The 17,500-nt window shown below is 44.5% G+C and overlaps 1 protein-coding gene across 1 annotated transcript in view; it reads left to right on the forward strand.

The window, feature by feature from the left end:
- Positions 1-9,289, forward strand: part of LOC139766301 (mast cell protease 2-like) — a 16,061-nt gene extending 6,772 nt beyond the window's left edge. The window contains exons 2-9 of the mRNA XM_071694753.1: positions 531-570; positions 1,395-1,598; positions 3,103-3,212; positions 4,515-4,612; positions 5,272-5,428; positions 6,210-6,318; positions 7,651-7,814; positions 8,895-9,289. Coding sequence (XP_071550854.1) covers positions 531-570; positions 1,395-1,598; positions 3,103-3,212; positions 4,515-4,612; positions 5,272-5,428; positions 6,210-6,318; positions 7,651-7,814; positions 8,895-9,071 — 1,059 coding nt within the window. The 3' untranslated portion in view covers positions 9,072-9,289. The remainder of the gene's footprint in view (positions 1-530; positions 571-1,394; positions 1,599-3,102; positions 3,213-4,514; positions 4,613-5,271; positions 5,429-6,209; positions 6,319-7,650; positions 7,815-8,894) is intronic.
- Positions 9,290-17,500: the final 8,211 nt, after the last annotated feature.

Consider the following 17,500-nt stretch of genomic DNA (forward strand, 5'->3'; position numbering starts at 1 on the left):
ATGAGAATAATTATCAAGAATGCATTACTGAAAACAGTTCAGCTTGAGCAATTATGGGACGTCATCCACCATGTCACTGTGTTAAGAGTTTTTTTCTTCTTTTTTTTTTTTACCTTAGGGTATCAGCCCTTCTCACTGATTTGGTCTATATCCTATATAAGCCGCCTATATGAGTTCCAGTCCCCCTTGCTATAGTGGCTACGTCCAGTGAAGGTTTCCCGTTACGTCACTGGCTTTCCCCATATCTGCTTTGGGATATCCCAGCCGCCAGGGGCGTCCTCCGTCCCAGAGTTGAATACAAACAGGTTTGTGTGTGTGTGTGTGTATGTGTGTGTGTGTGTGTGTGTGTGTGTGTGTGTGTGTCTGTGTGTGTGTGTGTCTGTGTGTGTGTGTGTCTGTGTGTGTGTCTGTGTGTGTGTGTGTGTGTGTGTGTCTGTGTGGTGGTGGTAGTGTTGACGGGGTTGGGTGGTTGACTTAGCCAGGGTAAGAATACCAATAGATAATTGACTAATACATTCTCTCGTCCACAGATGGCGCCGTACACTTACCAGATTGTCTCTCTACTTTTGGGTGAGTTTCCTTTCCCTTTTGTGTATTGTCGTCTCTGGAAGTCTGTGTGTGTGTGTCAAATCATGGAATATAAATGTGACAGATGTATAGATTCTGATATACATTAGAGATATGAAAGTAGATGATATTCGCCTCTCTTTATACGCTCCCGTATGTGGTAGAATTACCCCAGGAACCTTCTCTGTAATGAAAGGGGCCCCCAGCCCCCCTTTTCCAGGGGGTTCTTGCGGCTCTAATGTTGCTCTACACCCAGTAGCAGGGGCAGGGTGAACTCCATTGCAGCGAGGAACTCACTAGTGGCTTTTTTAAAACTCTTGGTGTGAAAATGGAGTCTCTTTAAATCTCATTCCAAAGGAGTCGACATTTTCCTGCAGCTGGATGTAGCGCAGCTTTGGGGCGCAGTAGCTTTTACAAAGAGGTTTTGGGGTAACGCCAATTCTCTTTCATAGAAATTGGTCCTAGAGTAATTAGAAATAAATAAATGACTGATTAATAGTTATCAATACCATGTAGTCATTTTTGACCGACATTACCATACAGATAAATAATTGCCTGAATTCTTTCCCATTGTTTAAACTCGTTGTCTCACATTGTTACCTTATGATTCTCCTTGTGACCTAACTCATTGACCTGACCCTTAATAGGTTTTACAAGTTCAGGTCAGGCAGACATAGATATAGCCAAGAGGGTCATACCAACCATCGTTAAGGTCGCCCAAACAAACCCACCCACCCTTTTTTTATTGACTCTTTGGCCCTCGAATCATATTGGTGTTCTAACATGACTAATTACGACCCGTTGCTCATTACCAAATTTTCCTGCAGGTGTGTGGTTAGCCAGGGCCCAGCGCTTGGGTGAGGTATGCACCCGGGTGGACGAAACCAGAGGCCGTTGTAAGGATCTGAAGGAGTGTTTGAGCGAGGGCGGGTCTGCTGAGAGCGTGGGACGCCTCAAACTCTGCAGTAATATAGACTTTAGTGGCGTCATCGTCTGCTGCAGGTCCAATTCTGCTGCAATTGCACGTAGGAGTAAGTTCGACTCGAATCATTTATCTTTTTTTGAAGGTGATTTCAGGGTCCTTTTTATTCCTGTTCTGATAGTAATGTTGTATGATAGATTTTTGTTTTTTTCTATTATAAATGAATTCTATATTCTATTCTGCCAATATGGTATGGAAAAGTATTTTATTTAACTTATTTTGAAGTGGATTATTTGACGTTTTAAGGATATGGTGAAATTATTATGAAGATTATGATGTTACGGTGGTGTATTGCAGTCTCTTTTTTATATAATCATTCATTATTCATTAACAAAAATCCCTTTTTCATTGTAAAACTTGTGTTATTCACATGTTCTACATTTGGTGATTCGTAGGGACATCTCTATGACTTCTTGACGTATTGCCTCTTGGTTTTTATACTGATGACCCCTGACCTCTAAGTGGTAATGGCTATGACCTTTCGCCGAAACCTCTTTCCTGGCACTGCTCGTGACCTAAAACCTCCTGGGTCAGTGATTGTTATGCCTAACCTCTTGAAAATACCATTGGTGACCCTTAACCTCTTGTGATTATCAGCCGTGACCTTAAACCATATCAGGGTTACCACAGGTGACCTAAAAGCTCTTAAGGTTTGCACTTGTGACTCTTATTCTCATGGATCATCAGTAATGACAGCTGCTTGGGTAGTTGTGGTCGTACATAGAGCTACTAGGGGGGGGGGGAGTCCTGGTGTTCATAGAGCTCCTTGTTTGGTTCATGATCCCAGAGCTCCTTTGTTAGTGATCTTAGAGCTCCTTTGTTTGGTCAGTCGGTTACCTTAAAGCTCCATCATGAGTTACAGTGAATTTCATAGAGCTGGTATTGGTAGGTCCTTGTATTTCTTTAGAGTTTCCATGGGTAGAGCTGGTGTTCTTAGAGTTTCCATGGGTAGAGCTGGTGTTCTTAGAGTTTCCATGGTAGAGCTGGTGTTCTTAGAGTTTCCATGGGTAGAGCTGGTGTTCTTAGAGTTTCCATGGTAGAGCTGGTGTTCTTAGAGTTTCCTTGGGTAGAGCTGGTGTTCTTAGAGTTTCCATGGTAGAGCTGGTGTTCTTAGAGTTTCCATGGTAGAGCTGGTGTTCTTAGAGGTCCCATCTTGGTTCTTTGTATGACGGAGCTCACTAGGCTGAGCTTCTGAAGAAGGGTAAACTGCGGTCCTTCTCGGAGAGGGGAAAGATAAGTTTGATTGTACGGTTGTCATTCGTATTCTTTCTTTCTGTTTTCCCCCTAACTATCTATCTATATAGGATAGTCTAAGTGACCTCTGATGGTCGTCTGGGGTCACCTATCGCTCTCTTGATAACCATTTGGCCCCCTCGGATCCCCTGGCGTACTTTAAGAACCTCAAACGTCGTCGTGGTGATAGACTAAGACCTCCTCGTCTCTCTTGAGGATAGCCCTTGGATGCGCCATAATAATCCCGGTGAACATCCATGTGTGGGGGGGTTGCACCAGAGACGTGACCAAGACACTTATGTTTCTCTCTTTTCTTGCAGAGTGCCAGGATTGGCAGATACAGCGAAAGAACAGCGGCAGCTCCTGTTCGGTGACGATTCCTCTCGTCCGAGGTGGCGAAGAAGCTCTTGTAGGCGAATTCCCTCATATGGTTAGTATATGTATACATCATCACCTCCTCCTCCTCCTCCTCCTCCTGCTGCTCCGTCCTCCCTCTCCACAGTCCATGCCCAGCATGAGGCTTCTCCCATACCTCAGTGTAGTCTGCCTTCATGGTATTCCAGCTGTTTTATACTCTGGCCATCATCATCATCATCTCCATCTCCTCCTCCCTCTTACGAACATATCATGCAACAGCTACAGAACTGCTGTGTTACTTCGAGTATATGATAGACTCCACCAGCTGTCACTGCCACACCACAGCCTTATATTACTTTACCACCTGACACTACCACACCAGAGTCTAAATCCTGCACTTACCAAATGAAAACAACTGAGTTACAGGGGAAAGATTAGAGGCTTTTCACTTCTCCACTGTGGAAGATTTAGTGTCGTCCTAATCACAAACTTTTTAAGTTTTTAGAACTGATGACACAGACAGAAACATTTCTTCGAAAGATGTAAGGGACAGAACAACCAGAGGACATAACATGAGATGAAAAAAGAAACTTGTTTAAAAACAAGATATTAGAAAGTAGTTCTACAGTATAAGCGTAGTGGAGGATTGGGTTAGAATAAATGAAGATATGGTTAATGCAGATGGCATACAGAAAGTTTAGCTGTATGGTAAAAATTGCTCAAGAGGTGAGGACCCCAAGTGAAGAACTCCCTTCCCATATAAGTGATTTAAAAACATATAATTACTTTCCACTCCCTTCTTCACTTGTAACACTCCACCACCCAACACAGCTACACTTTAGCTACAACACTTCACAATCTAACATAACCACACCTCAGCAATAACACTTTAGTTAGCATCTCTCTTTCCTGTAGCCTTTGCTCATTTGACTATACCTCTTCCTAGTACTGTAGCAACACCCTTTTCCTCCCTCTCTCAAGTTTAGGGACATTTTCGTTCTCAGTGTGAAGGCGTCCCTGATCCTGACCAATGAAAAGACAGTCTCTTAATCTCATGAATAAATTGTCACACATTTTCCTCCCAGTTGATCTCACCCGTATTTTCAGCCTCATTCCCACATACTGGGTCACCAACCACTCACTGTCCCAACTGACCATCCCTCCTCCTTCCTAATGAAGAGATAGTCTCTGTCCTTCCCCCTGCGTCATACCTCCATCATGAAATGATATTACTTTCTGCAATATTGAAGGGAAATGCTTCATATCTCTGAGATGAATGGGGCATCTTAGGAGGATCATCACCCCTCCTCCATCTACCTGATACATGCCAAACCTTAGAAAGTGAGTCTATCTCTTTGTCTCTCTCCAACCTCAGGCAGTTATCCTGGCAGAAACCGAAAGAGGATCTGTCCATGTGTGTGGTGGCTCGCTCATTGCACAGGACTGGGTACTGACTGCGGCTCACTGCATCACGTAAGTTTCGTTCCGGTGTTCTGTCCTCATGTCCATACTCCCCAGACACCCTTATGACATTCTTATGTATCTTGGTATTCTCTGGGTTTGTAGCGTTAGGTGCTGAGATGTTCAAATGAGAAACTGAAAATGCTAAGCTTGATGTCAAAGATTATAGATATGTTTTGATTTGTATTGGGACCTGAGAGCGGGACTCTTGTACTATACGTGATATTGAACTTCAGCACAAACAGTATTTGCCTCAGTCACCTCCCTACTGTTTTTGTAGCATGTAAAAAAAGTGTTATTGGAAGGTACACCAGCACAAGATCTTCTTCAATGTTGCTGACAGTCGTTTCTACATGATAACCAGTCTCTTTTTGTGTGGGGGAGGAACACTCCTCCTCGTCTATGCATGTTATACCTTAGCTGGAGAGTCTGTTATGTGAAGCCAAGGTTTTCTAATGAGATTAATGTTTTGAACGCCAGTGTACCACATACGTTTCCGTTTCATGATAAGATGCGGGCAGGAATTCTCCATCTTAACTTACTGTGTCATGTCCCTACTCTCACCTACCAGTTTATCTATCATACAGGTCATTAAACTCTTCTTTGGTCTGCCACCTCCCATCTACGTACCAAGGCCCTGTGACATCTTAAACTCTGCTTCTTCTACACAGACGTGACAAGATCGCTGTTCGTCTCGGCGCCCATGATTTGCGTGAGGCGGAACAAGGGATTTCTTTCGTCGTGAACGTCCTCAGAATTGTCGTCCATCCGGAGTTCGATCTACCACGACGCTACAATGACATCGCCCTCCTGCAGCTGGGGCTGAAGGTTGGTTGGTGGTGATGGTGTGGTGGGGGTTGTTGTTGTTGTTGTTGTTGTTGTTGTTGTTTTTGTTCTGTGAAAAGCATTTAGAAGGAAGACGTACACACTCTCTCTCATTTCAACGTCATACCTGAAAGCATTTATTATTATTATCAATCATTGGAGATGGGTTATATAGATTTTTTTTTTTAACCTGAAATAGAAACTTTTTACAATATTTTTTTCCTCACTAGTTTGAATGATTTATTCTCAACTCGTAAAGTTTATAAAATTGTTTGTTCAAAGATAGGTGAAAAGTGTTCAAAAGTGGATGAAAGAAGCGTTCAAAAATGGATGAAAGAAGCGGTCAAAAATGGATGAAAGAAGCGTTCAAAAATGGATGAAAGAAGCGTTCAAAAATGGATGAAAGAAGCGTTCAAAAATGGATGAAAGAAGTGTTCTGAAATATAAGCTGTACTCAGTAGCTCTCCCACATTCACTATCAGTCCTTACATATGTATTATCAGGTATTATTTCCAGTCTGATTTTCTTCATGGATCCACCCTCTTAGAAATATCATGACCCGCGAGCATACTTGCTTGCTTGCTTTACTGTAGTTAGGATAATGTCTTCGATTTTGAAAATAAGATTCGGAAGTCTATTTGTGTGTGTGTGTGTGTGTTTGTATGTGACAGGCAGAATGCAAAGAAATTTGAGCTTTGGGTATTCAGGTGTAGAAATAATGAGTCCCAAAACAATGGAAATTATTATTATTCTTTTTTTCTAAGAATTTTCTGTTTATGGACAGGCTCCCATCCGTCGCAGAATACAGCCTGCCTGTCTGCCATACAAGAACAACCGAGTTGAAGGAGGTGAACAGCTCGTGGTGGCTGGATGGGGCAAGACTGGTGAAGGAGGTGTGTGTCTAGCCCTCTCTCTCTGTATACATATAGATGTATAAATCATGCATGACAGAATAGATTCTCGAACGTAGATTCTGTATATGAAATTGTGAATGCTTGTAGCATGTATTTTTTTTTTTTCCCTTATGTTTGATTGCCGTTTCCCGCATTAGCGAGGTAGCACCAGGAAGGCCAGCATTTGCTCGCATCCATTCTTCAGCTGCCATGTGTAATGCACCGAAATTATAGCTCTCCATTCACAATCACGCCCCACAGAGCTTTGCATGGTTTGCCCCGGACACTTTTCGTGCCCTAGTTCAGTCCATTGACAGCTCGTCGACCCCAGTATACCACATCGTTCCAATTTACTCTATCCTGTGCACGCCTTTCATTCTCCTGCATGTTCAGGCCCTAAACGCTCAAATCTTTGTCACTTCTTTCCACCCCCAATTTGCTCTCTACGTCTGACTCGTATATCCTTTTATGTAATCTTTGCTCACTCATTTTCTCCATATGTCCCACCCATTTCAGAAGACTCTTCCAATCTCTCAACCTCATAACTGTCTTACCCTTTCAGGGAAGGGTATGTTTGAAGGAATAATCCCAACAATATTATATGGATGCGAGGTATGGGCTTTAGATAAGGCTGTGTGGAGGAGGTGGATGTATTGGAAATGAAATGTTCGAAGACAATTTGTGGTGTGAGGTGATTTGATCGAGTAGGTAATGAAAAGGTAAGAGAGATACGTGGTAATGAATAGGGTGTGGTTGAGACAGTTGAAGAGGTGCTGAAATGGTTTGGTCACATGGAGAGAATGAGGGAGGAAAGGTTGACAAAGAGGATATATGTGTGTCGATTGGAGGAAACAAGGAAAACGGGGAGACCAAATTGGAGATGGAAGGATAGACTGGAAAAAAAACTAGGGGCCTGAACATGAATGAGGGTAAAACATGTGCAGGAGATAGAGTGAATTGGAATGATGTGGTATACCGGGGCCGACGTCCTGTCAATGGACTGAACCAGAGCAAGTGAAGCATCCGGGTTAAACCATGAAAAGTCTTGTGGGGCCTGATTGTGGATAGGGAGCTGTGGTTTCGGTGCATTACACATAACAGTTAAAGAAATGATGTGAGTGGATGAGGCTTTTCTTCGTCTGTTCCCGGCTCTACCACGCTAATGTGAAAAACAACAATCAAGTATGAAAAAAGAAAGAATATATATATATATATATATATATATATATATATATATATATATATATATATATATATATATATATATATATATATATATAAGATAATAAGTTCATTCTTTCACTGCTGAATAATCGTGATCCTTGCCACCAGAACCTACATCTAATGTGCTGAGGAAGGCAGAAGTGAGGAGCATATCCAGGTATGCATGTGACCAGCACAGCACCTTTAACCTCCGGAGATCCTCTAATACCTACCCAGTCGGGATTACAGATAGCATTATCTGCGTCGATGAGAAAGATGAAGGCTCTTGTCAGGTAAGGTTCATGAGAAGTTGTAGCCAGTATCGTCTTCTCCCCCTCCCCATACGTAACCTTGTTGCTGGGAATGGCATCTCAAAAGAAAAGAAATGTTTAGTATACAGTGACGGTATTTGGTGTACGTGTGTACGTGGTCTTTGGATTTATAATCTTTCACAACCAGAAAATGGGGTTGCAGACTATCCAGCACGGGTGATAACGACACCAAATGCGTCCTGAAATCACCAAACGAGCACTGAACAAACCACCTCCTCAAGCCAATTTTAAGCATCACTTCGCGAGACATAGACCCTTTTAGACACACACACACACACACACACACATACACATAACACCAGCATACTTTTTTGAAATGGGGGTACCGTCCGGTAGACTTGGCTTGCTTCCTGATCGCTGCAGGAACCCCATAGGAGAGAATCCTTGAGCAGAAAGGAGGAGAAGTGAGATCCTCTGTAAATCATTGGGCTGGGGATATCTTGGAGTTTCTCGCTCAGATTTTATCAGTGGCATTTCTAACATAAGTAATTGAGCCAAGAGAGAGGAAGTCTTGCTGCATGATGTATTAGATAGAAACCCTAATAGATGATACAATATGTATAGTAATAGATTATATTAATCCTCGTACACTAATATGATTAATGATTTGTAATATATGAGAAATCCTGATTAGATACAATATGGATAGTAATAGATTACATTAATCCTCTTACACTAATATGATGAATTTGTAGAATGTCTTTTTAACATTGATATTATAATTGTCATTATTATTAGTAGTAGTTGTAGTAGTAGTAGTTGTAGTAGTAGTAGTAGTAGTAGTAGTAGTAGTAGTTATATATGCAAACTCAGGACATCATACACTTCAGTAGGAGGGTAAGGTTGGCTCCTTGAGGATGAGAAGACCCTGAACATAAACTGTGTTCTCATCCATCTCATGGTGACACAACCTCCTCCAGGGGTGAGATCCCCCATTCATACTCGCAGTGTTACCACTCTCACCCACCCCATGTTGACAGAGTCTGGTAACACTTTCCTGTAGCCTGATGATGACATTAGTAATATAAATTCTGTTTACAGGGTGACAGTGGAGGACCCCTGATGTTAGAGAGGAGTGAAGCTTGCTCACAGGAGGTAGTAGGATTGGTGTCCCGTGGGATATTAGAATGCAAGGGCACTGCTGTCCCAGGCCTATACACTCGTATTGAGTACTACCTGGACTGGATTGTGAATACGGTCTGGAGAGACGAAGTCTGACGTCTCCACCATCGTTTTCTGTTGTGAGATAAAAAAAAATAAGAAGGATAAGATACGGTTGCCCTGCTTAGCAAAAACTTCTGTCTATCGCCATCAAATGACGATGTTTGACTCTCTATTTTTAATACCTGACTTTGAGAACATCTTGCAAATGTTTTTATGAATCATTATAAAGTTAATCGGTATATAAACATAATTTAATAAATGAGTTACAAAAACATTTATGCTTATTTTCCTTCCTGCCTCAGAGGGGTTTCTTCTAGCTTTATGATGCTCTAACAGCGCCTGTTAAGTCAGCCACGTCCACAGGGTGGGACCATTAGTCATAACACATAGTGATTAGCGCGTGTGTGTGTGTATGTGTGTGTGTGTGTGTGTGTGGAGAGTGCACGCCATCTGAGCAGCAATTGTTCAGCACATCCACTATGGTTGTTGCCTCTTAGACGTGAATGGTCCTGGGATGTGTTGCTGTTTGTGTGAACGTATAGAGGTGGGCGTTGTCCAGAGCGTGAGCAGGAAAGATTGTAACCCTTCTTTGTCTAGGGAGTGTGGTGTCTGATGGGTTTATGTCTGATGGGATGATGTTATAGAATGAGCTGTGAAAGCATTGATTTAGTGCTTGTGTATGTGTTGTGTTACGATTACACTTGGCTGGGGGTGGGTGGTTCTGTCAGTAGAGGTTGCTGAGGTGTGAGGCACAGGTAACCTTTTCATTTCTACTTGGGATTTAAAGGTTATTTATGAAGTGGTTTGGGTGGGAGGGGTCTAGCTAGTGTTGTTGTTGCAAAGGATCGAACGCTGAGCACGTTGAGACTGGAATGTATTGGTGAGGAACTTTGTATCATTGTGTTGAGTATTTGTAGCTGCCAGGCGACCAGTGATTGTTCTGAATGCTCTGTTTTGTGCAGTTATTCAGCTTTGTCACATATGCTTTTGAGAGCTCGGTGGAAGACCAGGAAGGTGAGGCATAGTTTAGTGTGGAGCGGTTGAATTGTTTATGTGTATAGATGTACATACACATGCCTTATAGGATTTCAAACCTGCTTGGAGTTACACCACAAGTGTAAAGTTATCCTTAACAACTCTTATAGTTGGAGTACCTCAAAGATAATCTCGCTCCAAACGAGTCCATTCATTTCTCAACTGCTGACGAGGGAGTCTTGGATCTGCAGGAGCCAGCATAGGAGGTGTCCTGGAATTATTTGATGATAACAGTCCTAATAGTATATATGCACACACACAATGATCACTACACTTTATACTTGTGTTCCTACTCAGTGGACGTGGCTGCCTTCCTGGTTGCTGTAGGAACTTCCATAGAAGGGAACCCTTGGCAGGAAGATAAGGTAAGGTGTGCTTTTAGTATTTATTTATAATCATCCCAGGACACCTTTCTTTGAAAATAATCGTGGAAATTTTTTTAGGGGGTCCTGCATCTTGCTGGCTGTACTGCTTCCAGTAGCAGGGAAATGATGAGTTCTTTTGGTGTGGGAAGTTCTTTAACAAGATTAGACTCCCTGTGAGGTGAATATATATAGGTGTTACCAGACTTCGCCTCTTTTGAGTTGATACCATGAGTGAAAAATCACTTTTGCTGAGACTTTATCTCGTTGTAAAACTCTGATAAAAAAAAGAAAAGGTGATGTGATCTTGCTTAGCAGCCATGTGAGGTCTATTGATGTGCAATGTTCACATTGTTTGACCTTTTTTCCAAGAATCACTGGCCACTTAACTTGCATAGTTCTTATATTTCCACGGACTTCAGTGCACACAGGTACATGACCATAGGTTGACATATGTGGATGACGTAATCGTAATTGTTACCGAGGTTAGAATGGCTGACACTAAGAGTAGTGAAGAATTTGATTATAGATATTAACCACATTACTGTAGAGGTCTAACCAGGATGTAATGTTAGTGTAGAAGTAACACACCAAGAAGAATGATTTCATTCATCAGCATTCGAACGAAGAATGAAGTAATCACTGGGTTATTTTTGAGGGCGATGAGAATGTGAATGAATGAGTTCGTGGAGGTAGAGGAACAGATAGACTGGGAAACATCAAGTCCTAAATTCAAGGACGGCGTTGTATATGAGCAAATACAAAAAGTGGGAGAAGTACTAACGACGATAGCGTGGTGCTGTTACGTCTGATCATATATGAACTATAGGGAAACATTGGTTGGGGTATAGTCGAGCGTTTCGGTGAACGTGAGGTTGAATTACGTCATCGTAAGATATCGATAGCATTTGTTATCCATGTAAACAAGCATGAACACCTACCTAGGTGGCAAGCGGCTAAAGGGATGCATGAAGGATTAAGCAAACAAGTGCAAAAAGCATTGGAAGCAGCCCACATATGTTTAGGAGCCCCACATAGGTTTAGCAGGCGTCACGAACAACCGGGATGGACTTGTGGGGTGGGTCAGACTGACGACGAAAATAAGGGTAAACAAAACATGTGGGTGAAGGAACAAGAAGACATGGGAGGTGAATCTACACCAATGGGAAGGAACGTGGTTCCGTCTCTCAGTGAGGTGAAGGAGTGAACATACGGGGATGATACATATGTTTACATATGTATATATATGTATACATAGTCCCATATGTTTGTATATTCCAATTTTTTCCCTGAAGAAGGATTCTGAACGAGTTGAAACATTAGAAGAACAAAGCGCAAAAGCTCTCACCCGTGTTTACTCTGAGACCCTTAAGTCCAAACAATACACACACACACACACACACACACACACACACACACACACACACACACACACATGGCTCTGTTTTGGGGACCGTTATTCTTCTTGATCTGTGTGGATGACAGGCTTGAAAGTTTGGACTCCTATCTAACTATGCTTCAGGTGCTGTAAGGGCTATGAGAGAAATGGAAGAGCGAGTGGGATTGCATGGACTTACAAGGGGACCTAGACAAACTCCAAAAAAAAAAAATTTCTTGATGTGATTATTATCCAGCTGGGAAATAGCATGTGAGTTAAGATGACATGGAGGATCGAAATCATCCCTAACCTGTCCCCGGAGACCATCGTTAGAAGGATAGTTAAGGAGACAAACTGCCTTCCGTCAAATGCTAGAATAGCCCGCATAGTTATGGATAATGAAATGATTAACAAACTGTTTGTAATGAGAACAGGTGAGATGTTTGTTATGTAGGAAATCAGGTGAGCTGTATATGTAGCCTAACCATTCATAAGAGAGCCAATCATACCACCAGTTCGTGATGGTGGTTAGGGGGAGGGAAGGTGGTTCAGGAACCGACCACGGAAATTGGTAATTTACGTCGGGGAGGAAGGGAAAGGTAACGGTCGTTGACACACAGAGGGAAAATAGATTAGAAAAAAAAAGAAAAGAATGATTCAAGTAACGGTCAGTAATGAGGGGTGGATAACGATCGTTAATTCGGATGTAACGAGGCCATTTGATTCCCGCAGTGTGGGAGAGTGGGCAAGCTGGTGCTCATGGCTTGACTCCATGAATGCCAGGCAGTTGGTCGGCTGCATACGTGAAATGGTTTGCATGAATTAATGCAAACACCATGCACTGTGATTACCCCCTTGAGCACGACGGTACGACCCTTGATCACGACGGTACGACCCTTGAACACGACGGTACAACCCTTGAACACGACGGTACGACCCTTGAGCACGACGGTACAACCTTGAACACGACGGTACGACCCTTGAGCACGACGGTACAACCTTGAACACGACGGCACGACCCATGAACACGACGGCACGACCCTTGAACACGACAGTACGACCCTTGAGCACGACGGGACGACCCTTGAGTACGACGGCACGACCCTTGAGCACGACGGCACGACCCTTGTGTCTAACGACCTTGCGTTTGTACCTGGGGCCTCAAATGGCTATTTAGAATCTAGAAATGCAAAAATACCTTGAGAGTTAAAGGAAATCGTCCAGAGAATGACTTACTAATTGGTTGATTTGAAATCAAGTGGAAGTTACCTGCCTTGTGTGGGTCGGATACACCCCCATCTCTAGGTTGAACCTCCCATCTGACACAGAGAGTCTCTCGAAGTGTATGTACGATTGCTGTTCATCCAGATTGCTGTGGTGCTCTGAGCCTTACCTGCTGATGAAGAACTCTTTGGATCCATTCTTACACAGCGCTTGTGTGATCCGGCAGCCTGTGAGGTGCTGCAAAGGCGATGCTTCTCTTTATTTCCGTGAACTGGGCGGTGTTGACATTATGTATAGATAGGTAGATAGATGGATAGATAGATAGATAGATAGATAGATATTTGAATATTCAAGAAGGTCTTGTGTGACTTGGAGTGTGTCAGACTCCCCCACACCCGACTTCCCCCACCTCTTTCTAGGGTCGGACCACACCCACACACATGGTCCCAGGAAGGCCAAACACTGACCATGTGGTCCCAAGAAGGCCAAACACCGACCACGTGGTCCCAGGTAGGCCAAACACCGACCACGTGGTCCCAGGAAGGGCCCAGACACGTGGTGGTGCAGTAGCGGCGACCATAGACAGGGTCGACACATAGCATCGATCTCCACCGTCACACGTTACTGCGCTCCGGCGTCCAACCCACCCAAACCCCTCCTCCTCCACCCTCGCCCCTGCCCGGCGTTCACGTGAGTTCGGGGCGTGCGTGAGGCGCGTTCTACCACGTTCTTTTCCCCCTCCACCCCCCTCTGTCTCCACCCCATCCACACACACACACACACACGCACACACACACACGTGCGTGCGTGTGTGCGGGCCACGTCACCTCCTCCATCTCTCCCCCTTCCTCCACGCACGTCGCATGTCCCTTGATCCGGGTTGAGTTGCCTCTGTGGATAACATATCGTTACCTGTATTGTGGTTACTGCTGTGTGCTGCTGCACAGCTGCTGTGGTGACTGGCTGCTGCTACTGCTGCACAGGACTTGTTGTGACAGCTGTGCTGCTGTCATTTGCATAAACAGATTCTACAACTTGATTTGGGGTCATTCAAAACTAGTCTTAGAAATTCTATATCTATATTGAGGAAAAATTTTTTCATATGATTTTTTCCCTTATAATATTTTTTTCCCTTATTAATCAATAGGTTTAAATCGTTTGGAGGTTTCAGCAAAGCTTCTTCTTCTCTGAAGTACCTATCTATCTCTCTGTCTATTTATTTATCTATCTATCTACCTCTCTATCTATCTATCTATCTATCTATCTACCTATCTATCTTTTTATCTATCGTACCATTGAGGTTCGCGACATATCTACTTCGTGAAAGAGGGATTTCAATGGCTTTATATATATACGTCTGTCACATCCGGGGATTCGAGAGAAAGAGGATTGGAATTATCTCTTGAGATGTATAGGGACATCTGGAATTCCAATGCTCTTGCATCCTTTGATAATGTTATTCATTCACGTGCCCTTCATTCTGGGACCCTTCTCATATCCCAGCTACCACTGAGGCGTATCCCCTCTTATCTCTTCGAGTTACTTAACCACTTAAAAAAAGATAGACTTGGACGTACGTTAACTAAACCTTTTGTGAGTACGATGGCTTGTGAGTACGATAACTGAACCCTTGTATGAGTACGATGGCCTTATTATGTCTGCGTACGATAACCTAAGAGTGAAGGCGTCTCTTGAGTGATCCATCCCTGGTAACGAGGGTTCAGAGCGTCTCGAAAGCTGCTTTAAGGACATCTGTAAACCGTTAGTTTCAGACCATATCTCTCTCTCTCTCTCTCTCTCTCTCTCTCTCTCTCTCTCTCTCTCTCTCAGCGTCACAACCAAGAGGGCCAAAAGAAGAGGAAATGCCTTCAGGACTGAGTGTCAAAAAACAAAACAAAAAAACACTCAGAAGTGATCGTAAAGGAGAGGAAAAGAATATGTTGTTGATAACACCTGATCAAATAATGAGAGGAGGGATAATGTGAACATGATGCACGGCGAGAGAGAGAGACACACACACACACAGACAGACAGAGAACCATTAGTGTTGACAATATAGTTAAACTAGGCACGATACGGGGCACCATGGTTGACAGCGGCTGCAATAGCGTAAGGTTACTTTGGATGACTGTCAAGAGGTAGGAGGCACCACGGATGACAGAGGTGGGTTACGTGGGTAAACTGTCCACGTCTGGGTTGGGGCACCACGGGTGACATACGGGGGTTACGTGGGTAAACTGTCCACGTCTTGGTTGGGGCACCACGGGTGACATAGGTGGGTTACGTGGGTAAACTGTCCACGTCTGGCAAGGGGGCATCACAGGTAACATAGGTGGGTTACGTGGGTAAACTGTCCACGTCTGGCAAGGGGGCACCACATGTAACATTAGCCACCACAGTGGCTGACGCAGGAGGCACTATGTTACGCCAGCTGACGATCGTGCCTCACGCCATACCGCCGCCCTGGTCAGCCAGAGTACATCAACGGTGACCTGAAAATGTTTCGACTGACGTCCATTTCAGCTTTTCCTCACTGTCGATCTTTCTCTAAAGGTTCCTCTGTGAACTTTGATCTTTCCCGCGTTTATCTCGAGGTTTCCACTTGATCAGGGGGTGAATCTGGGCCCCTTAGAAAGGCCATATGTGTGTGTGTGTGTGTGTGTGTGTGTGTGTCGCGTGGGAGGTGGACAGCGCGTCGCCCTGGTCTTTGCGTGAGACGCGGGCGTGGTGTCGGCCTGCTGGCGAGGTGAGGCTCGGGGTCACTTGCATGTCTGGCGGTGACGCAGCGTCCTTCCTCCCACCCTCCCCTTGAAACCCCGACCCCAAAAACTAAATCTCCGAAATACATTCCATCCACTGACACGTCCTTCATCCCCAGTGATTATCGTCCCCCCACTCCCACAGGGGATTTTAAGGGGTGTTTCGGGTTGTGATTTCCATTTGATTGCCAGGTTGTAATTACCCACAGGGCGTGGAGGGGGAAGGGCTGCGTTGGGAGAAGGTGGGGATGTCAGACAGGGCTGGAAATCCTCCTCCCCTCCTCACGAGGACCAGAGACACTGACCTGGCCACTGTATCTCGTGCCGAGGTAGATATGACGGCCCAACCCACCTCACCCTACAGCAGGAGCAGCAGTGGCCTGCGCCACCACTCACGCTACCGGACTCCCCTCCACACTCACCCCTCAGTCGAAGTAGATACGGGAGGGGTCGAAGAAGGCGAACGTAGAAGGGGAAAGGTCAGGAAGAGAAGACACCGGGTCGTGTTCTACAGAAGGGAACTATTGATGAACGGGTTGGGTGCTGTAGAAGTATTACTGCAGCGTGATCAAACTAGTTTACATGAGGCGTCTTCTGCACGGCAGCAGGAATTTCGGAAGGTCTTGTAGTGCCATGGAGTGAGGAGGGAGAGTATATTATCACGAGGCCATGCGACGGAGCGATAATCGCGAGAGAAATAGTTGGTGTGGATGGACGTGTTCCCGGCGGATAGAGAGGTGTTGGGAGTCGTTCGTCATGCAATGTAAGGACAGCGAGGAGAAGCTCTCTCTCTCTCTCTCTCTCTCTCTCTCTCTCTCTCTCTCTCTCTCTCTCTCTCTCTCTCTCTCTCTCTCTCTCTCTCTCTCTCTCTCTCTCTACCGATACTAGGAATTCTAACCCTTGAGGAGAAGTCGTGAAATATAACCGAGACATGAATGACATGGTTCCCGTCCCTCTGATGGTGGCCTTACAGCCAAGCTCTGCTCACCTGTCATGCCTCAGTGTGCAGCGCGAGGCATGTTCAGGAAACGTAAATGCCAATGTCTGTTTTTTTTTTTTTTTTTCACAAGTTTCGATCGGGTCTGGGGTCACTAGGGGATCCCAGTCGCCTCCCAGCTGCTAGCTGCATACCTTACCCCACACGTCACCCGCTGGGACTCAGCAAGTCCCAGGGAACCATGATTTACCCGTCTATCGGGGAGTGTGTGCACGACAACCCGTCCCTCGAACCCAGGCCAAGGAAGGCCCGTCAGACGTTGCAGGATGGAGCACGAATCCCGCCCACGATATAAACACTTGAGGTGTCTCACTGAGAATAAGAGGGCAAAACAGCCGTAGGAGAACAGGAGGAAGAACATAGCAGTCTTTTACTCTGCTAAGAAAGACGAGAGAGAATGACACCTCCAGCAACGCCTTGAGACCAACAGTTGTACCCACGTCTGTCAATATATTATTACCTGATGGGACATGAGTACAGCAAACATGTTAACGTATGGTATAGTTACCATTACAAACTCTTGTTGCATGTACTAACTACACTCTTCTTCAATACGCTCGTGTTCAGGTGGTTATATGGGAGCCTAAACACCACACCACACGTACTTTTTAAAAAGTAAACCTTTGAAAATGTTTCGTCAGGTTGAGGGACGTGTTCTGGTCTATACGAGCCATAGAACACTCCAAGCTCTTATGCTGAACAGTATTACGCCTGGCGTCTTGTTCGCT

Source organism: Panulirus ornatus, chromosome 57 (assembly GCF_036320965.1).
Source record: "Panulirus ornatus isolate Po-2019 chromosome 57, ASM3632096v1, whole genome shotgun sequence".
NCBI lineage: Eukaryota > Metazoa > Arthropoda > Malacostraca > Decapoda > Palinuridae > Panulirus > Panulirus ornatus.